Source organism: Arachis hypogaea, chromosome 17, assembly GCF_003086295.3.
Source record: "Arachis hypogaea cultivar Tifrunner chromosome 17, arahy.Tifrunner.gnm2.J5K5, whole genome shotgun sequence".
NCBI classification, from domain to species: domain Eukaryota; kingdom Viridiplantae; phylum Streptophyta; class Magnoliopsida; order Fabales; family Fabaceae; genus Arachis; species Arachis hypogaea.
Window position 1 is genome coordinate 106,273,871 of NC_092052.1, and position 23,412 is coordinate 106,297,282.

General features: G+C 36.1%; 1 protein-coding gene across 1 annotated transcript; it reads left to right on the forward strand.

Annotated features, from left to right (window-relative positions):
• The first annotated feature begins 20,504 nt into the window (after positions 1-20,504).
• On the forward strand, positions 20,505-21,781 carry LOC112766192 (uncharacterized protein At1g76070). Its single transcript, XM_025812076.3, has one exon. The coding sequence runs from the start codon at positions 20,773-20,775 to the stop codon at positions 21,571-21,573; it is 801 nt and encodes a 266-aa protein (XP_025667861.1). The 5' UTR covers positions 20,505-20,772; the 3' UTR covers positions 21,574-21,781.
• Positions 21,782-23,412: the final 1,631 nt, after the last annotated feature.

Here is a 23,412-nt window from a genome sequence, read left to right on the forward strand (position 1 = left end):
CAACTTTGTAGGCTTGACCTCAAGCCAGTGGCGAGAGGATGGTTGGAGCTTGTGCAACGCTCCATCATAGCTACTAGTAACCGGTCTGAAGTGACTATTGACCGAGCAATAATGGTACACTGCATCATGCTCAGAAATGAAGTGGAGGTGCACGAGGTAATCCCTTAAGAAATATACAAGGTAGCCAAAAAAGCTTCTACCAAGGTAAGGCTAGCCTTCCCACACCTCATCCATCGCATGTGCAACTCAGCTGGGATTAACGTCCTAGGTGACGACCTCATTGAGAAGGATAAGTCCATCACGAAAATAAGGATGGAAAATGTCAGAGAACCGGCACATGAACCACAGCAAGAGCCTATGCAGCCCCCTTTACCAGAAATCTCTGAGATGCCTCAAGGACTGTCTTTTCCTTCCCGAGATTATTGGGATCAACTGAATACATCAATAGGAGAGCTGAGCTCAAACCCGGAGCAGCTAAAGGTGGAGCACACTGAGCACACCAATACCCTCCATGAAATAAGAGAAGATCAGAGACGATTGATGGAGGAGCAACAGAGGCAAGGGCGTGACATAGAGGAGATCAAACGCTCCATTGGATTATCCAGGGAAAGCAGCAGCCACCGCCACTGAGGTTGTTGAGTCCCATTATATCTCTCTGTTTCATTTCTGTTTTCACTGTACTTTTGTTATTTTTTGTCTTTCTTTTCTAAGTTCATGATCACATCTAGTCGTTTGTTACTTTCTAGTTTATTTTCTTGTTTTATTTTTGTTATAAGATTCCTCTGTATCCTCACCATGCTCAAAAGAAAAATTATTTGAAAAAAATAGTGAGATGCATAAGTTTTAAGTATATCATGAGTTATTTCAATTAATCTGATGTGGTGGCCTTGCATTTTTCTTCTGAATGTATGAATTAACAGTGCATAATTGATGTTAAATTAAGAATGTTGACTCTTGAAGAATAAAGAATTTAGAGAAGTATTATGGACTCTCTGAAAAATAAAAAAAAATTATTGATTCTTGAAGCAAGAAAAAACAGCAGAAAAAGAAAAAAAAGAGAAAGAAAAAGGAATGCTCATAAAAGAAAAATCAAAAGAGCAAGGATCCAAGGATTTGAGCATCAATAGTTAGGAGGGTTAGAAATTAAGCCTAAAAAGCTCAAATGAGTTGCTATCCCTAACTAAATGCTTGTGGTGTGAAGGTGTCAAGTGAAAAGCTTAAAGTCGTGATCCAAAAGCAAAAGAGTATGCTTAAAAACTCTGGACACCACTGACTAGGAATTTAAGCACAGCTAAATTCGAAGCCAAGGGGTTCCCTCAGTTAAGTGCCTATGGCGTTTATGTATCCAGTGGTAATACGGAAAAATAAAACGCTTAGAGTCACGACTAGGTTAAAAAGGGTGCAAAGCACCAAAAAAAGTTGTGTTCAAGAATCAAGAAGGGCTAAAATAAGAGAATCAATAATATCATCTGGACTCTAGTTCCAAGAGATGTCAATAATTCTGAACTTCAAAGGAAAGTGAAATGACAAAACTGTTCAGAAGTAAAGAGCTATTAGCCCCGCTCATCATTTGGAACTGAGCTTCGGTGAAAAAACTTTAAAACTTATTATATCTCTCTCTTCTTTTAGTCGTACTTGTTTTTGGTTGTTTGAGAAAAAGCAATAGTTTAAGTTTAGTGTTCTGATGAGTGAATATTTTATACACCTTTTGAGGCTATTTTCTTAGTGTTTTTAATATATTTTGTCAAGTTTTATTATGTTTTAGTAGGTTTTAATGCAAAATTCACTTTTTGGATGGTACTTTGAGCTTTTATGTTTTTCTTATGATTTTAGGTAAATTTTGGGTGAATTTGGAAAGTTTTGGCAAAGTCTGATTCAGAGGAAAGAAAAGCGTAGCAGATGCTATCAGAATCTGGCCTCCGTGCATTCAAACGAGCATTTATGCAGCTACAGAGGTCCAAATGATACGTTCTCAATGGCGTTGGAAAGCTAACACGGGCTTTCCAGCAATATATAATGGTCTATACTAGGGTTATTTTGAGTATTTTGGAAACTTAGGACTTGTATATACTTCTGTAATTATCTTCCGGCTAGCCTTAGCTTCATAGGTTGAGCCTGAAGTTTGAATATTTGTATCCTTGGCACTCTGTTCTTATCATATATATCTATCTTTTCTTTTCTTCGTTTGCAAGTAATCGTTAGCTTGAGCGTTGCGCTTTTATTTTTCACAATTTTGATTAACCAACTTTCAAGGCTCCTCGAATATTATATTCTTTCACTTATACTATGTATGTATATTTTATTTTTGAGGTCGTAATATCATACCACCTCTGTTTTACGACTTAAGCATAAAGCTCTGTGTGGTAGGGTGTTACAGAACCTCCCCTAAAACTCGGATTTTTCATCCTTGAAAGGTTCTATCCAAACCAAACATCTCTCAAACTCTTCTCAACTTTTCCAATACCAAAAAATTCCTCAACATATATAAACCAAATTTCCAATATCAATGTATTTCTTTTCTTATCTTAATTTATCTTTAACTTATTAAATTTTCACATATTAGGACAACAAATAATTTGTCCAAATCTTAATTATTATAACTATTAATTCCTTTTTAATCCGTTATCAATTTCATTTAATTACGAAAAATCATCTTAAATTATCAAAAATTTAATTAATTAAACTTTAATAGAAATAATCAAGCCATAAAACGCTCATAAACTCAAATGCACATATTATCTAAACTTTCAAAGCATTCCGAATTCGTAAAACAAATATCTCCTACCTCGGTTAGCCGAAACTCAGAAATTAAACGCGACAAACCCCCTTTTTATTTTTAATTCTAGCAGCGGCAGTAATCTTGATGATTTCCAAACAATAATAACGACGACATCAAGGATCACAACAATAACTTATCTGACATAAATTAGAATTAACGCGAAATGAATGTTAGGCGAAATTAGAACAAAGTATCATGGTGAAGGAGGCAAAATCACTTTCAGTCTCACCATGAAGAACAACCTCAATAACTATAATGCTCGCGACAGCTGCAACGACAACAACAATTCTAGTAGCAACAATAGCAACTTTGGAAAGGAGATATCGACAGCGGCTGAAAGCAAGGTAAGGGCAAAATGGAGCAGATCATTAAAGAAGCAATAACGACAATAATGGTTGCAGAACAAAATCAGTCTTACCAGAGAAAACAAGGAAATGGAGCAGTAGCAGCTTTGGTGACCCTCATCGGCAAAAATAGAACCGATAGAAACAACACAAAGCTAGGCAAGTTGGCAGAGGCTCCAGCGGTGGTGTCGACTACAACAGCACTGCTTCCTGGCGATTAAGGCACGGCGGGAAAGTCTCCAGCAGCGGATGTGGAAAGGTGATAGCAGCTCAGCGACGAGCTCCAGAGAAGCTCCCTCTTCTCTCTCCCATTCGCGCTCCTCTTCCCGATTCTATTTAGCGACGGTGGTAGCCCTAATAGGGACGACGACGATAAGACGCGATAGCGATGAGGCTAGTAGCAACTGTAAGAACTGGCTTAACCGCTTTAGTAAAATAATAATTTTGAAGTGTCCAGAGTAGATTCAAAATTTATAAGTTTTAATTTGAAAATTTAAAGGTAAAATTTGATTTTAATGAATTTTTCTAAGTTGGAAAATGTATCCTTTTCAAAAAGTTTTTGTAAAAATGCGTACTGGTGCTTAAGCCGACAGTACCGGCTCTAGTCTCTCCATTACCACATATTTTGGAAAATAAGATTTTGAAAATTGATTTATTATTTCGAAAGGCGTATTCAGCTCATTCTTGCCCTAATATGATGAGAGGGACGTTGAAAGAAATAAGAGAGGAAGAAGAGAGTGTACTATTCACCTCCTCCTTCTTTTGGCCATAACTTGAGCTACGGAGTTCCGATTGATGAGCCGTTTATGGCCACGCGAAGATCTTGACGAGATCTTCATTTCTATCTAGGTTTTTCTGGTAAGATTTTGAAACTCAAGCTCCAGTTTTCAGCCCTAGATTTCTATATTTTTTGGTTAGAGTTTTTGAGTAGATTTTGTGATTTTGCTTGGAATGATAGTGTGACAGGCACTATATCCTTGGAATGATTTATGATGAAATAGATGTTGTTGTTATTTTCCTTCTCTATCGCAAGAGTGTGCTGGGCACTATATCCTCGGAATGAGCATGCAAGTGTGCCAGGCACTATATCCTCAGAACGATAGTGTGCCAAGCACTATATCCTCGGAACAAAAGCGTGCCAGGTGTTATATCCTCGAACGCGACAGAAAGGCGACATCCAAATGGATGTGTCAGGTTGGCATTTATAGACCGACAACTGATATCACGAGCTAATAGGATAGGCATTCATCATGTGCATCTTCTATGTGTTTTGTTTACTTTGCCTAATTGCATCTCTTGCCTAAATGAATAATATGCTTATTTGCTAGTTGTTTTACTTGCTGTACATGTATATTACTTGTGTTTTACTTGCTTGTATTATCTGTGATTGTCTGGTGCTGAGAAGGTTAGGTAGGCGGTGGTGATGGGATCACATGGAGGCTAGGTTGGCGAAGGCTGTGGGATACAGCGATGTGATTAGTATTAGTACAATCTCCCTACGTTTAGATAACCCTGTTTATGGTTTAAGTTTTTTATTTATTTTATTCTAAGCTTGAATATCTGTATTGATGTGAAGTTCTAGGATTGCCTTCAGCGTCCCAGAACCTTACATCTTATATATTGGGCACTATTACCATACTGAAAACTTTCGGTTCTCATTCCATACTTTCGTTTATATGCAGGTGGAAACCCACCTCGGTGAGTTGCGAGACAGTGACAGAGCGGAGGACCTTGATTATCTTTTAGAGTCTTTTGAACTCTTTTGTTTAGATTCTCTCACTTTTGTATTTAAATTTGTTGCCTTAAAGGCTTTGTTTTCTAAAAACTCCGAGAGATAGGTTGTTGCTATTTTAAAACTCCAAAACTCTGTTGTATTAAGTTTGACTAGCCGGCCTAAACTCCGCAGGCTGTGATTAGTCCTCTTTTGTATATTATACTTATATATATCTTGTTTACTTTAATTATTACCTTGTGTACCCTGGAACTATCTACAAGGTTTTATATATATTATGTCTTGTTTGTTCGTACCTATACGTTTAATTTTCATGTGTGAGCGCTTCGTGTTTCGTGAATTCTGCTTTACGCAAATTAAGCTTTTATTCTTTCAACGGGCTTCTAGTATTACTATTTTCTTATATATATATAATATTATTTGAGCTTTAGAACTATCATGGCACTTTATTATTCTTTGCCTTACGGCTAGAGGTAAGGCTTATCGTAACGGGGTGTTACATTTAGTGGTATCAGAGCGGTTCGTCCTCGTGAGCCTGAAGGATGGACCGATTGTGCTTCGTTGCACACTCTGGGTCATTTTTCTTTTATGCTATTTAGGTTATCTGTTTGATATGCATAACATGGTTATTTGTGAGTGCCTTTAGGGATAATTGAAGCACTGAGCTTGGGAGATTGAGACTAATCACCTCGATATCGATTATTTAGTGTGGGAAGACAACCCGAATGGCAATTCGCGGACGAGGTCGATCACGTTCACAGAGAGATAGTGAAGATGACTAGCCTAGTCAATGTGTTTTGAGCTCAACATGTTCAAGAGGACAAGTTCGTGGAGTTTGCAGCATATCGGGTGATGGGTGCGGCTTAGCACTAGTGGCAACGGAAGTAACGACAGATGCTTTTGTGGTTTTTAACTATGATTTTCAGTTTCTAACTGGTATGGTCTTGAATCATGTTGAAAAAGTTTTTGAGGTTTAGAATGATTTTCAAATTTGGTTTGGAACTTTGGTTTAAATGATTTGGTTTTGAAACTAGGTTGGAACTCTTTGGTTAAATGATATGGTTTAAAAGGGAAAGTGAGTTCTATGATTTTGTTAACTTGTGAATTTGGATTGTAATTTAACTTATCAAAAGGGATTCAAATTGAAAGTTTCTGATTTAAGGATTTTAATGAATTTAGGAAAATCATGCTTTAAAGTGATTAATTTACAAATAAATGATTTTGACTCTTTTGAGAAAGTGTTAACAATGAACTCATTTAGATTGAACTTGTTTTAAAGGTTTTGAAAAGTATTACAAAATCGGTATTTAGTTTAAAGGAAAAATTTTGGATTCTTAACCAACGTTAATCAGAGTGACGCAGTGGAAGGTGAGAGGGAACATCGACACGATAAGATGAAGGGGGATATATCACACGGTTCGAATTTTCGAGGGCAAAAATTTTATTAGAAGGGGAGAATGTAAGAACCGGCTTAACCGCTTTAGTAAAATAATAATTTTTAAGTGCCCGGAGTAGATTCAAAATTTAGAAGTTTTAATTTGAAAATTTAAAGGTGAAATTTGATTTCAATGAATTTTTCTGAGTTGGAAAATGTATCTTTTTCGAAAAGTTTTTGTAAAAATGCGTATTGGTGCTTAAGCCAGCAGTACCAGCTCTAGTCTGTCCAGTACCGCGTATTTTGGAAAATAAGATTTTGAAAAATGATTTATTATTTCGAAAGGACAAAAATAATTTAGAATAAAAAACCGGGCGTTAATCTTAAAGATTTTGGCCCAAAGTGGGCCAAACGGGCTAAAAATGCTAATGGGTTGGACCAGGCCCAAACCGGGCCCAAGGCCCAACATATATATGCTCTATTAAAGAGCATTCAGCTCATTCTTGCCCTAATATGATGAGAGGGGTGCAGAAAGAAAGAAGAGAGGAAGAAGAGAGTGCACTATTCACCTCCTCCTTTTTTTGGCCATAACTTGAGCTACGGAGCTCCGATTGACGAGCCATTTGCAGCCACGTGAAGCTCTTGACGAGCTCTTCTTTCTGTGTAGGCTGCTGGTAAGATTTTGAAACTCAAGTTCCAGTTTCCAATCCTAGATTTCTGCATTTTTGGATTATATTTTTTGAGTAAATTTTGTGATTTTTCTTGTTTAGGTGATCTCTAGTAGCAGGTAATTGTCGGATTTTGCCCCAATCACCATTTGATAAGGTAAGGAACCTCTATATCCTTGTAGTTTGATGTAGTGTGAGCTTTAGTTGATAATTCATGGTTATGTTGTATGTATGAAGCTTGTTTTTGGAGTTGGTGGTGGCTTTTGGTTTGGCTTTGGTGGTTTAGAGTTTGGTGGAAGCTTGTTGGAATCAAGTTTGGTGTTTGAGCATATTGGGAATCGGCCAAGATATGGTTTCGGTTTCCTTTATGTAATATATAATATTTCATGAACCTTAGGCTAGTTGACCTTAAGATAGGATTAGACGTTTGGGTGTATGTTTAATTGTATGTGATTCTGATGTTTGAAGATAAGTTGTATGGTGGTGATGATGATATAGAGTTTTGAGATGTGGAATATATGAATTTGATGTTGATTGTTGGTATTTAATGACTATGAAGGTTGACGATGAATGTTGTGATTTATTATTGTTGATGAGGGTTTGTTGATATGGTTGATGATTAATGATGAATATTAATGTTATTGGTAATTGATGGTGAGTGTTGAGATTGTTGATAAATGATGTGAATTATGAATTTTGGATGATGATCAATTGATGCTTGGTGTTGATAAGTATTGTTGGTGATTTGTTATATTTATGAATAATGAGGATTATGAGAATTCATAGTAATAAGTTAATGTCAAATGTTTGTGATGGTTTGGATAGAAGGATATTGATGATTATGATGTGTGATGATATATGTTGATTATAATTTTGGATTTTGGATCTTGTGGTTGATGTGGATATTAGATGTTGGTTGAAGAAATTTGATGTGAACTTAGGTTGAATTTTAAAGTTGAATGAGGTGAGTATTAAATGGTTTAAATGATTGAATGGTTGATTTTTGAGAAATGAGTGGTAAGAACCTTTGTGTTGTTTTGGTATTGTTTGGAATTTGAGTAATTTGGTTTTGAATGGAGAGATTTAGTGAATTTGAGTTTTTAAAGTTTTTGGTAAAAATGAGTTTTGGGCTAACTTTGACGGATCATATCTTGAGCTACGGTTTTTGAAATTGAATATTTTTGTATCAAAATAAAGATAATTCAAAGAGATTTAAAACGGTATCAATTTTGTAGAAATCTGAATTTTGTAGAGAAAGATATGATCGTCGAAATTTGGTATCCGAAATCTGAATTTTGTGAATGCTGCAGAATTTGTGATTTCTGGATTTTGTGCGCACGCACATCCTATGTATTTTTAAATCTGTGTGCACGCACACTCTTGTACGTACGCACACACGGAGATATGGCTGCTGTTGGGAGCGCTAGCATGCTCTGTGCGCGCACACAACCAATGAAGTTTTGCAAGCTGTGCGCACGCACACATTGGAAGGTGCACTCTGTTGAGGGCGTTCGCATACATTGTGCAAATGAGCAGAGTTGGAAATTTTTACTCCTGTGCGTACGCACACCTCTATACGTACGCACACTTCTTGAAAATTCCTATGGGCGTGCGTACGCACACTGCCCTGTTTTTCAACGAAAACCTTGTTTTTAACTGTTTTACCTTCCCGGCAAGCTTGCAAACTTCTGTAGCACTTACTTAAAACCTTTTTCTACCAGTTTTAGGCTTTGAATCAAGAGAGAAAACAATAAGTGAATAACAAGAGGCATTTTGGTTATGAGTTTAGAAGACGGAGACTTAGGTTTCTGAAGTTGTGGGTAAACTAGCGAAGTGTTTTATTGGTAATGGCTTGAGAACTTGTGAATGGATGGTAACTTGTGGAATTGGGAACTGATAATGGTTATTATGAGCTTGATGGATATTGAGGTAGAGTGTGTCAGGCACTATATCCTTGGAATGTTAAGAATTGATAATTGAAAGTGGATTGAGATGAGAAATGGTGATGACTGATGATGATTTGAGGTTAATGGACTTGTTGGATGTGGAAAGTGTGCCAGACACTAAATCCTTGGAATGATAGTATACCAGGCACTATATCCTTGGAATAATTTATGATGAAATAGATGTTGTTTTTGTTTTCCTTCTCTGTCGCAATAGTGTGCCAGGAATTATATCCTTGGAATGAGCATGCAAGTGTGCCAGGCACTATATCCTCAGAACGATAGTGTGCCAAGCACTATATCCTCAGAACAAAAGTGAGCCAGGCGTTATATCCTCAGACGTGACAGAAAGGCAACATCCGAAAGGATATGTCAGGTTGGCATTTATAGACCGACAAGTGATATCACGAGCCAATAGGACAGGCATTCATCATGTGCATCTTCTATGTGTTTTGTTTACTTTGCCTGATTACATCTCTTGCCTAAATGAATAATATGCTTATTTGCTAGTTGTTTTACTTGGTGTACATGTATATTACTTGTGTTTTACTTGCTTGTATTATCTGTGATTGTCTGGTGCTGAGGAGGTTAGCTAGGTGGTGGCGATGGGATCGCATGGAGGTTAGGTTGGCGAAGGCTGTGGGATACAGCGGTGTGATTAGTATTAGTTAGAATCTCCTAAGTTTAGATAGCTGATAAACCCCAATTTTGTGGTTTATCTTGTGCTTATTTTAGGGGATTTTATCACCTTTTCCCATATTTATTCAATGAAATAGCATGGTTTTGCAATTCTCCCTTGATTTGTGCTTAAGTATAAAAACATGCTTTTTAGGCCCTAAAATTGGTGATTTTAATTCACTTTAATTCCATTCGATGCCTTGATATGTTTGTTGAGTGATTTCAGGTTCATAAGGCAAGTATTGGATGGAAGGAATGAAGAAAAAGCATGCAAAGCGGGAGAACTCATGAAGAAATGAAGGAACTGTGAAGCTGTCAAGCCTGACCTCTTCGCACTCAATCAACCATAACTTGAGCTATAGAGGTCCAAATGAGGTAGTTTTAGTTGTGTTGGAAAGCTAACATCCGGGGCTTCAAAATGATATAAAATTTTCCATATTTTGCTTCGCGTATAGGGGCACGCATGCGCCATGTACGCGTGCGCGCCGATGCTCGTGGCCCACTAAAGTGAAATCACCCCCAGCAATTTCTGAAGCACTTTGGGCCCAACCCAACTCATTTCTAACGCTATTTCATGCAGAATTCAAGCTTGGGAAAAGGGGGAACAATTGTTTGAAGTGTTATCATTATGTAGTTTAGTTTCTAGAGAGAGAAGCTCCCTCTTCTCTCTAGAATTAGTGTTCTTAGGTTAATCTCTCTTAGATCTAGTTTTGATTTCATGTTTTCATCTTATTTCTTTTATGAATTCTTGCTTCTACACTTTCATTCTCTTAGTTTGTGATGTTAATTTTACTTTTATGCTCTCTTTTATGTTGATGAACACTTGTTGGATTTGGATTTTCTTTTAATGAAATTTGATTTTGATGTTCTTTTAATTGTTGATTTGAGTTGTGAATTTACTTTTCTTGCAATTGGTAGTTGATAGATTTATTATTCTTGCACTTTTACCATGATTTCCATTTGTACCCACCAAGTGTTTGACAAAATGCTTGGTTGGATTTTAGAGTAGATTTTGAGCATTCTTGGCTTGGAAAGAGTAATTAGGCAATCTTGAGTCATGAAAACCCAACTTATGTTGGTGACCTAGAGTTGTTAGCTAATATTGTTTCCATTGACGCTAATCTTTTGCTAATTCAATTAGTAAGTTGATTAAGACTTTTGGATTGAGATTAGCTAGTCTTATTAGATTTTCTCCGAGTATGAGGATAACATGATACCTTCCTCCATCGTCGGGGATGACGTAACAAGATAATTTTTTGTTATTATTGCAATATGATTGATTAGTCTTGTTTGACATTCTCTCATGGAAGATAACATGATACCTTCTTCCATTTGTTGGAGTTGACTAAATAAGATGAATTAATCATTGTATGACTAGGATAGAAAGCCTATGATCTCAACCCTTGCCATGAATGTCTCTCTCTTTATTACTTGCTTTCTCTTATTTACTTGTCTTCTTTAAATACTTGCATGATTTACTTTTCTTGTCATTTATTTTCCGCCTCTTATAAACAAAACCCCTTGTCCCCTTCATAGCCACTAATCATACACTTCATTGTAATTCCTCGTGAGACGACCCGGAGTCCTGATACTCCGATTAATTCTTATTGGGGTTTGTACTTGTGACAAACAAAATTTTTGATGTGAGAATTATTTGTTGGTTTGGAGCTATGCTTACAACGAAGTAATTCTTTTCTATAAGAAGAAAATCTAGACCTTCGAGCAAAATCTCAATTATCAAAATGGCGCCGTTGCTGGGGAATCGCAATGGTGCTATGTTATTGGCTATTGTATATATTGTGAATAGCTTGAATTTTGGTTTGTTTGTTAGTTTTTCCTAGTTTTAGGATTTAGTTTTATTTATTTCTTATTAGCTTTTATTTTTATTTTCTCTTTTCACCATGAATTCTCATCACTTTGGCTATGAGTGTGGTTCAAACTATGTTGTAGGAAATGGAAGCTTGAATGAGGATGTGCATCAAGGATTTAGAAATCAAAGATGGGAGGAGCCTCAAGCTTATGGACAACCTCCTCCGAACTCTTATGGGTATAATCCTAATCCTAATGCATACCAATCTAATGTATGTGATGACCCTTCTTGTAATTGTCAACCACAACCACCACATACATATGAACCTCCTCCTCAACATAGCCCTCCACAACCATACTCACAAGTCTCATACCACCATTCACCTCCATATGATCCAAACCTACACCCACCATACCAACCACCATATGAAACATATCTAGAGCCACCACCATTCCAACACCAATACTCCCATGAACCACAAAGTCCACATATACTACCTCAAGAATTTTATCAATATGAACCACCTTTCAATTACAACAACCTTCCCTCAAACAATGAACCCTCTCTTCCACCATCGCCTCCCGATGAAGCCCTCATGCTAAAATTAAGAGATCTTGAATCTCATATCTTAAGGCGACATGAGAAGGATGAAAAGAAGTTTAAGGAGTTAAGAGCAAAAATGGCTATCATGGTAGAAGCCATTGGCAACATAGTCTCATCCTGCCTAAGCCTACGCAATCAAGGCACTGCCATTATTGAATGTGGAGAAGCACCCAAAGAGCTTAGTGAGGGAGTGGAATTGGAGCTTCAAGGTGGAGGAGAAGAGTTAAAGCAAGAAGTGCAACAAGAGGAGAAGGTAGAGTTTATTGAACAAAAGGAAGTAGTGGTCGGAAACTTAGGATATGTTGAGTACATAGAGGAGTCACAAATTGAAGAGCCTTCTTCCATGGAGTTTGAAGTTGATGTTGAGGAGGAGAACGCACAACCTCCAAGAAACAATGTGATTGAAGAATTGGAAGAAGTGTTCCAATCAATAGGCCCTCCTATTTATGATGATTCCGCATCAACATATGATCCTTTTGAGTTTGAGAAATCCTTCCCCACTATACTTGGAATTGATGATGAGGTAGATTTTACTCAACCTCCTATTTATGATTTAAGTGATGGGAAAGAACTAGAGGACATTGATGAAGAAGAATGTGAACTTGAGGAAGCTTGGCAAGAGGTAGAACTTGAAGAACCTTGCCAAGTGGTGGAAGCCTCTAAGAGAGGATGGACGGGAGTAGAGCGCGCCTTGTCAAGATCATTGGGAACTCCTCCACCTAGGTTGTCATCTAATCCTTCATTTGAGTGGGTAAAACTTCTAACTCTTAGCTTTATTATCCCACTTGAATTTGATTTGCTTGAGACAGATGGTCAACTTAAGGCGCTTTGCGGAATTAAGCGTAAAAGGAGGATGTTTAGCGGTTAGCGTTGTAAGTATAGGCTCATTATGGTTGAAGCTTCAAGGTGTAAAGGTTGGACTAGTGCTCAATTGGATGGGTCTAGGAGGATGGTTTGGTGCTTCCATGAGAATTCATCTCCCTTGCCAGCCGGAGGAAATCACCATGATCAACTCAAGGATGGGTGTGAAAACAAAGTGTGGGATCCTGGATCGCACAAGGAAGATCAACTTTGGGAGCCTATGGTTTGTGAAGAACTACATCAAAGCTTGGAGTTATTAACTTTGAATGATGAAGCACAATGGAAGTCCAAGCATTGGTGGATGTTCAAGGATTGATTCAAGCACAAGCCACCTTGATGAAGAGCTCCCCATAAGTCCAACTTAAGGACAATAAACAAAAATGTTAGGTGGGAGACAACCCACCATGGTAAACTCTTTCCTTTTTCTCTTTTGTATATATTGGCAGAACTAGTTTAATTTCATGTTTTGAATTGCTTAGTTGAGTTTATTTGGGCGCCTAGTAGGTTAAATAAGGTTTTATGTTGTTTTGGTAGTTGTTTGGAGGTTTGGAATGCTTGGTTTGGTGCAAAAATATAGAAAAATTTTGAAAAAAATAGAGCACCATCCATGCGCACGCGGACTCTACGCGTACGCGTGTCCAAGTATTTTCGGCCATCCACGCGCACGCGTCATGTACGCGTACGCGTGGATTGAGTTTTTCCACCCCCTCCATACATTCACCAGAGAGTTGTGCCTAAAGTGTGCCAACTTTGTGCCCAGGGCATGCGAACGCGTACCTTGCGCGTCCGTGTCGACTCTCTGCCTTGCCATGCACGCGTACGCACACTGCACGCGTACGCGTCACTTTCATTTTCATCAATCCACGCTTACGCGCACATGACGCGCACGCGTGGATTGTCCTGTTTCACTCACCTTCTTTTCTTCTCTTCTTTCCATTTCTTTCCTTCTTCTCTTTTCTCTTCTTTTCTTTCCACCCTTCAAACATCATCCGATACTACCAAACACCATGTAACACCATTTCTTTTAATTAGTTAGTTAGTTTAATTTTTGTTTTCTATTATAAGTGTTGGATTACTAATCTTGTTTACCATTTACTATTGCTTATTACTAATGGGATGTTAGTTTAACATCATTGTTGTTATTGTCATTGTTGGATTCCTTTGTTGAGGTTGTAATTTATTACTTGGTCTTGAATTTTCATGTTGAACATTTGTGAATACCAAGTACATGTTACGTTGCCTTCATGCATCTTAACTCTTTGAATTGCATGTTTTGGCCACCATGCATTCACCATCTATTGTTAGGAAATTGTATATTATCATTGATTTTTTTTTAGGTGATGCTTGTTTGTGGTTTACCCTTATTCACGTCACTTATTTCATGCATTGAGATTGTGGAATTGTGAAATTGGATCGAAAGCTTACCTAGCGATATGTTTTTGAGCTTTGTAAAGCTTTGTGGACCATGCTTGCTATGTGATTGATTTTCACTTCTATCTTCTTTTTTCTAAGTTCCATAGTATCCATGTGTTTCACCTCTATGTCACTTAGGTGTTGCAACAACTTCAATATGTGTCATTGATTTTTGTGTGAGTTTCATATACCATTTTGTTCACTAAGTCTACCTACACATCAATCAATGTCCATGCACTATCCAATTTCACAATGGCTTGATTAATTGCTTGAATGCTTTTATGCTTCTTTACTACTTGTTTGGTTGCCCTAACCTACAAGTCTTTTAAAGTATCTTAAGCACACTAGAATGAGTGAAGTGTATGCTTTCTTTTGTGTAAATGTGACATAGCTTTTTATACTAGTGTGTGTGTGTGTGTTCTAAATCGTGCGTAATTTTAGAACCCACACACCTATTTTTCATCAATGTCACACTGATTCGCTCGTTTAATTCTAATGACTCACCTCATTCCAACAATTCACACTTCCTAGCTTTTGTATATTTTCATCTTACGATGTTTATTTTATTTTTCATGATTGATGCACCGTAAGCAAAAATGGAAGCGGGAGGAAGAACACGCAGCAACTGGTTGACCTACCAGATGAAGGTGGCAACTCGGAGAGTTGCCGTACCCCCTTTCTCATTTAGTGCACCGAGGACGGTGCAAACTTTTAAGTGTGGGGAGGTCGTCCGACCACTCGGCATTTTTGGGTGACAAGTCTCTAATCCCAACACTTTTGTATTTCATTTTAGAATTTTTTAGTTGCATTTTCTTATTTTGCATATGTATATATTAAGCTTAGTCAAAATCATGATATTTTCCAAGGATTTTATCTATAAGGCATCCCAATTGATTGAAAAAAAAATTTTAGAACTTGCTTGAATTATATACTTTGTGGAACATGATTTTTGAGCTAAGAACACAAGCATGTGAGATTTGAGCCTAATTGTGTGGTTACATCATATATAACCACTTATTTTCATTCTTGTGTGCATTATTCTCTTCCTATGATTGTAATCATTGATTTTTTTTATTCTTTATATCCATTATTTTGTGTATACATGTATTTATATGATTGAGGCCATTGTTCAAATAGCTCACTTACCCAAATAGCCTACCTTTTATCTTCCATTGTTAGCCAATCTTGAGCCTATGCTTAATCCATTTGTTCTTAATTGTAGCACATTACAAGCCTAGGTGAAAAACAATAAATGTCCTTAATTTGGATCTTTGATTAGCTTAGGCTAGTGAGAGTGTTTATTATTTGATTTTGGAAAAGTTGGGAACATTGGGTAGAGATAAAAGTGTATTTTTGTATTTGTGTTGAGAATCTTGAGAATTGGGAACATAATCATGTATTAATCATGCGTAAACCATATGCATTGATGTTCTTGTATATATTTTAGTTTGAAAAAAAATGAGAAAAACAAAAAGAAAAAAATAATATATATATATAAAAGAAGAAAAAAAGAAAATATCTAGAAAAGAAAGAAAAAGAATTACAATAAAAAGAGGACAAAAATGTCCCAAAGCAAGGTTCAATAAAAGTCAATGCATATGGGTGGTGATCAAAAAGAGAATGCATGAGTATGTGAAAAAAAAAAGTGAGAAATGGATAGCTAGGATTGTTTAGAATTGTATAGGTTGTCATAGGTTAGGTGGGAAGTTTAAGTTAATCAAAGATTCAAATTTCAAGCTCACTTGACCATATGTATCCTACCTTGACCCTAGCCCCATTACAACCTATGGGAAAGCCCTCATGATATTTGTATGCATGCATAAAGTAATTGTTGATTTGTTAGATGAAAAATAAATCTTGGAAAGCATGATTAGGGGAGAATTGAGTGAATTAACCTCATACACTTGAGTGCCTAGAGCGGATACACATCCGGTGAGGGTTCGATCGCTCAATTACATGTCTCCACACATGATCATCTTTCCTTGCAAGTTTGTAAAATTTTTTTGATAATTCAATTCAATTGTGGGTTTGATTTGACTGCTATGGCTTTATCCCTTGTACTTAAATATGTTTTCTTAGAAGTTGATTTGTTTTAACCAAGTGGATGCATTCATGTAGATAGGTTGCAGATAGATAGATTGCATTTAGTTAGTTTGCATTGAATAAATGTTGATGTCCCTTTGCTTCTTTCTTGATTTTAGCATGAGGACATGCTTAGTTTAAGTGTGGGGAGATTTGATAAACCCCAATTTTGTGGTTTATCTTGTGCTTATTTTAGGGAATTTTATCATCTTTTCCCACATTTATTCAATGAAATAGCATGGTTTTGCAATTCTCCCTTGATTTGTGCTTAAGTGTAAAAACATGCTTTTTAGGCCCTAAAATTAGTGATTTTAATTCACTTTAATTCCATTCGATGCCTTGATGTGTTTGTTGAGTGATTTCAGGTTCATAAGGCAAGTATTGGATGGAAGGAATGAAGAAAAAGCATGCAAAGTGAGAGAACTCATGAAGAAATGAAGGAACCGTAAAGTTGTCAAGCCTGACCTCTTTGCACTCAATCGACCATAACTTGAGCTACAGAGATCTAATTGAGGCGGTTCTAGTTGCGTTGGAAAGCTAACATCCGGAGCTTCAAAATGATATAAAATTTGCAATATGTTTCTTTGCGAATAAGGGCGTGCACGCGCCATGTACGCGTGCGCACCGATGCTGCTCGTGGCCCACTAAAGTGAAATCGCCCCCAGCAATTTCTGAAGCACTTTGGGCACAACCCAACTCATTTCTAATGCTATTTCTTGCAGAATTCAAGCTTGGGCAAAGGGGAAGCAATTGTTTTAAGTGTTAGCATCATGTAGTTTAGTTTCTAGAGAGAGAAGCTCCCTCTTCTCTCTAGAATTAGGGTTCTTAGGTTAATCTCTCTTAGATCTAGATTTGATTTCATGTTTTCATCTTATTTATTTTATGAATTCTTGCTTCTACACTTTCATTCTCTTAGTTTGTGATGTTAATTTTACTTTTATGCTCTCTTTTATGTTGATGAACACTTGTTGTATTTGGATTTTCTTTTAATGAAATTTGATTTTGATGTTCTTTTAATTGTTGATTTGAGTTGTGAATTTACTTTTCTTGCAACTGGTAGTTGATAGATTTATTATTCTTGCACTTTTACCATGCTTTCTATTTGTACCCACCAGGTGTTTGACAAAATGCTTAGTTGGGCTTTAGAGTAGATTTTGAGCACTTGGCTTGGAAAAAGTAATTAGGCAATCTTGAGTCATGAAAACCCAACTTATGTTGGTGACCTAGAGTTGTTAGCTAATATTGTTTCCATTGACGCTAATCTTTTGCTAATTCAATTAGTAAGTTGATTAAGACTTTTGGATTGAGATTAGCTAGTCTTATTAGATTTTCTCCGAGTATGAGGATAACATGATACCTTCCTCCATCGTCGGGGATGACGTAATAAGATAAATTTTTGTTATTATTGTAATATGATTGATTAGTCTTGTTTGACATTCTCTCATGGAAGATAACATGATATCTTCTTCCATTTGTTGGAGTTGACTAAATAAGATGAATTAATCATTGTATGACTAGGATAGAAAGCCTATGATCTCAACCCTTGCCATGAATGTCTCTCTCTTTATTACTTGCTTTCTCTTATTTACTTGTCTTCTTTAAATACTTGCATAATTTACTTTTCTTGTCATTTATTTTCCGCCTCTTATAAACAAAACCCCTTGTCCCCTTCATAGCCACTAATCATACACTTCATTGTAATTCCTCATGAGACGACCCGGAGTCCTAATACTCCGGTTAATTCTTATTGGAGTTTGTACTTGTGACAACCAAAATATTTGATGTGAGAATTGTTTGTTGGTTTCGAGCTATGCTTACAACGAAGTAATTCTTTTCTATAAGAAGAAAATCTAGACCATCGAGCAAATTTCATTATCAATAACCCTATTTATGGTTTAAATTCTTTATTTATTTTATTCTTAGCTTGAATATCTGTATCGATGTGAAGTTCTAGGATTGCTTTTAGCGTATCGGAACCTTACATCTTATATCTTGGGCACTGTTACCATATTGAGAACCTCCAGTTCTCATTCCATACTTTGTTGTTGTTTTTCAGATGCAGGTCGTAACCCACCTCGGTGAGTTGCGAGACGGTGACAGAGTGGAGGACCTTGATTATCTTTTAGAGAACTCTTTTGTTTAGATTCTTTCACTTTTGTATTTAACTTTGTTGTCTTAAAGGCTTTGTTTTCTAAAAACGCTGAGAGATAGGTTGTTGCTGTTTTAAAACTCCAAAACTCTGTTGTATTAAGTTTGACTAGCCGGCCTAAACTCCGCAGGCTGTGATTAGTCCTCTTTTGTATATTATACTTATATATATCTTGTTTACTTTAATTATTACCTTGTGTACCATGGAGCTATCTACAAGGTTTTATATATATTATGTCTTGTCTGTTCGTACCTATACGTTTAGTTTTTGTGTGAACGTTTCGCGTTTCTGAATTATGCTTTACGCAAATTGAGCTTTTATTCTTTCACTGAGCTTCTAGTATTACTATTTTCTTTTATATATATAATATTATTTGAACTTTTGAACTGTCGTGGTACTTTATTATTCTTTGCCTTACGGCTAGAAGTAAGGCTTAACATAACGGGGTGTTACAGCAACAGGGTGCGATGGCGGTGACAGCGAGAGCTCTCTCCTTCCTCTTCTTCATCACATTGTCTCAAGCCATCTCTCTCTCTCTCTCTCTCTCTCTCTCTCTCTCTCTCTCTCTCTCTCTCTCTCTCTCTCTCTCTCTCTCTCTCTCTAATGGCGACAGCTAGGGTTCGGTGGCGGTGGTTTCTTTGACGGCAACAGTCCTCACTGGCACTAGTGACGATGACGAAAACAACCTCCCTCTTCTCCCTGTTTGTTGCCCTCCACTTCTCCCTCACTCTCTATTTCTTTCGCGTGCATCACTCTCCCTTTTCTATGCGGCAGCGACGGCGGCAGTGACACCCACCGATTTTTTCTCCCTCTTTCCCTCTCCTTCTTCTTCATCTCTTGTTCTTTAATTCCTCCATTTCCCTCTAATGATTTCTTCTTCTTTTTTGCCATGTGTGTGTGTTAGGGTGGCGACTGAGAGTAGCAAAAGAGTGTGCGGGTGAAATTAGGATTAGTGTTAGAAAAGAGAATAAGAGAATAATGAGAATTTTGATAAAATTAGAAAGTAAAGTAATAATTTAAAATCAAATGTGATTCGTTAAAATTATTTTAAGAGTATTATTTATTTATAAACTCAGTAATTAGTTTTAAATAAATATTTTAATTTTAAATCAGAAATAATTTAATTAATTTTCTTTTAATTCATAAAATTAAACAAAGATCCCAATTATTCAAATTAAATTATGGAACTCTCACTATTTTTTAATTATTAAAACTTTAAATTTTTAAATAAGAAAATACCTAATTATTATAAAAATTATACGATCCTCATTAATTTTAAACTCAAAGTATCATAACTTTGATTTAATTACTTTTAATAAAATTATTTTATAAAAATAAAATTCTAAACAAATATAATAAATAATAAATAATTTATTATTTTAATTTTTAAAAATTCGAAGTCTTATAGCACATATTAGCTAAACTCTTCTTTTTAAGGGTAAATTATATTTTTAGTTCCTTAATTTTTTTTTAAAATTTAAAAATACTTAAGTTTTATTTTATTTTAGTTTTATTCTTAAAATTTTTAATTTATATCAAATATATCTCTGATAACTAAATTTTTAAAAAATTAAAAATAAATTTAACAATAATACATGATAATTATATCTAATTTGTTTGTGTTAAAAATTATTTTTATAAAATTATTACTGAATTAGTCTTAAATTTTTTTAAAATTAGCCACTAAAAATATATTTAACATAAATATAAAATTTTTAGGACAAAATTAAAATAAAATAAAACTTAAGAAATATTTTTAAATTTTTTAATGAATTTTAAAAACAAAAAAAATATTCTTTACCTTTCTTTTAAAAAGCACGTTTATGTGGTGTGACTTCCACTGTGTGCTTGTTTTACTCTACATTTCATTGTTGTCATTATCTTATAGCCAGGGTGTTATGCAAGCCCGATGATTAAATCTAGGAAACTTAACGTCAGAATCAGACAAAAACCAAGTCAAGGTGGGGTAGATATTTATGCTTAGTGTGGGCTTAGCAACAGTGACATTGAAAACACCTCCCAGCTGCATCATTTATCAGGTCAAAATGCCGCAACCTGTTTCAGAATTGTTGTGTAACATACGTGTGTTTGGATAAAAGCAAGGGAGCGTTCTTTGCCGAGTCACGACGTTTTTATTTGACCAAACATTTTCTTCATCTCCCACCTTTCTTGACAAAATCAAATACTCCTTTATATAATAACTCCCAACCTTAACCCTTTTCTTAAAAGACCATTGCGAGTTTCAGCTCTTAACTTTCTTCAAAAGACAACAATCCAAGGATACGAATCACAACTACTTTATTATCAAGTCGTAATTCTTTCATTTTTTTTTATCATGGAGAAACAGCTCAAGCTGAAGAACAGGATCTTGAAAATACTACCAAAAGCCTCATCAATCACTGTGACGTTTCAAAACCAACCCTTCAGCCCAGGTAGGTGGGATAGACAGCATCATCATAATAATCATGGCGTCAAGGGATTCTCTGGCCCTATCATGCCTATGATTCCACACGAAGCAAGAAGCAAGCCTAAGGGGGAAAGAAACAACACTGATTATCAAGAACCAACTTCACCAAAGATCTCATGCATGGGACAGATCAAGAACAAGAAGAAACAGCACAAGAAAGTCAAGAAAGCAGCAGCATCAGCAACAACAACAAAATTCACTTCTGAAGACATAGAGTTGAAGAAGAAACATGTTTCCAAGTTTCAGAGGATGTTATTTTCGGCGGGGAGAAAATCAAGTGCTTCTCTGCCGCATCAAGATGATAATAAGAATAAAGACGCGGTTGCAGTTGCACGTGCGGAGAGAGCACCGCACGTGAGCCAGATGAAGAAGTTCGCGAGTGGACGTGACGCTTTTGCTAACTTTGATTGGAAAAGTCATGAGCAAGTGGCGGCTGAGGAAAGAGAAGATTTCTATTCTGATGAGGAAAGGGTACAGCAGAGGAGCGATGAAGAAGAAGAAGATTATGATGATGATGATGACGTCAGAATCCCTTTCTCTGCTCCTATATTGGTTGGTGGCGACAGTGTTGGTGATGGAGTTGGGCTCAATTTGAAGCCACGCAAAGAGATTAATCTATGGAAGAGAAGAACCATGGCACCGCCTAGGCCTCTTCAATTGAATATTTGATTATACATTGATTCATTTTATTCTTTTTCTTTTTGCTCATTAGAATGAAAATTTCTTCTTTCTTTTCAAGGTGTGTTTTGAGCATGGGATCATTTTGCTGTGTAGAACACCAAAGTCACATTTAGGAGAAAAATGTAATTAATAACATGCCGTGACATTCATGTATTAAACGTGTATAAAATGTGGATTCTAGTGTTCATAGATCAAATTTTGGTGTCAAATATATAACTCTATCACATAAGAAAAGTAGTCTATAAGAGGTTTGCTTGGTTCCGATAATAATTTCACGTATCAATACAATAAAAATATGGACAAATTAAAACAAGACAGTGAATTATATTTTTATATTAGTAATTATTTTTTATAAATATATATCATATCAATACTTTTATTAAATCAACCTTAACATTTTAATAAAAATAAAAATATTTTTTATTTAAATTTATAAAAGACTTAAATATTCTTTTTATATTGGATAAAATTATTCTAATCCTTTTAATTTAGTCAAAATTTAATTAGTTTTAGTTTTATAATTTTAAATCCAAAACTATTTAAAAATCAAAAGTTCAAAACAAAAACATATATGAAAAATCAAAAAAATAAAAAGTGTTTGACCTAAAATTAGGGTTCAGTGTTCTTTTTCTCTAGAAAAGAAGAAGGTGTCTCGGTCAGTCCGTATCCCCTCTGCTCTTCTTTCTCCGAAGTTCCCTTTGTCTGGTCTCCACTCTACTCTTCTTTCTCTCAAGCTCTATACATCTCGTCTTTAGCCAAGAAGAAGACAAAGTTCTGTTCAAATTGTCTCCCTTCTGTGCCTATTTGTCTCTGACAAAGAAGAACAACCCAGTTTTTTTACGTCATTTTTTTGAATAGCTCAAATGTTGTTGAATTTTGCCTTGTGAATAATGGTGGATCTGTCACCAGTTTTAATTCTGAGTAGGGATAGGAGGGAGTGATGGTGTCAAGAGGGCTGTTTGGTTGGTCCCCGTCGCATATACAGCCTCTCACTCCAGTATCTGAGGTTTTGGAGCCGCTGTAGTCGCCGTCTCCGTATATTGATCCCGGTGCCGAGACTTCAGCATCGCAGTAGGTTGAAGTGGAGGAGGAGATCGAGGAGCCAGAGGAGGTTGAGCCGCCACCAGCTGCTGTGCCTTTCTCCCGCCTTTTCACCTGCGCCGATCGTTTTGACTGGTTCCTTATGATCCTCAGCTCCGTCGCCGCTACAGCTCAGGGCACTGCTCTCGTTTACTTGCATTTTTTGCCAAAATCATCCAGGTTCCTCAGCAAGATGACCAGTTTCACAGGTTCAAGAAGGTTCAGTTTCGTTCTCTTCTAGGACTTACCCTAGATTTTATTATGCATAGCGTGTCTGGATTTTCATTTTTGGTAATTTGATTTTGCTTTAGTTGTGAAATAAATTTGCTGCTTGTGATGTTGGATGAGATAATTGAGCAATGAATTTTTTTTCATAAATACTGAATTGATTACACTCATTTGAATACTTCTTTCTGTAAGGGATTTGCTGGTGCTTGAAATTGTTCTTTCTTACTTATACAAGTCAATGTGCATTTAATTTTTGTTCATTTAGCCTTAGTTTTCAGACATTAGAAAGGGATATTAGGTTCATTTCACTAGCTAGTTATGTGTTGTCGACGATAATTACAAAGATAGGAATTTGACCATTTTAAAGTAAATTCAAATAAGGAATAATTATGGCTTTGAGGAGATGGAATTATGCAGCCATCTGCCAATAAAAATAAATCATGGGTAGAGTTAAAAAGTTAAGAAAGCTTATCACACAAATATACTATTTGGAAGAGAGCAAATTGCTACCTTTATTCA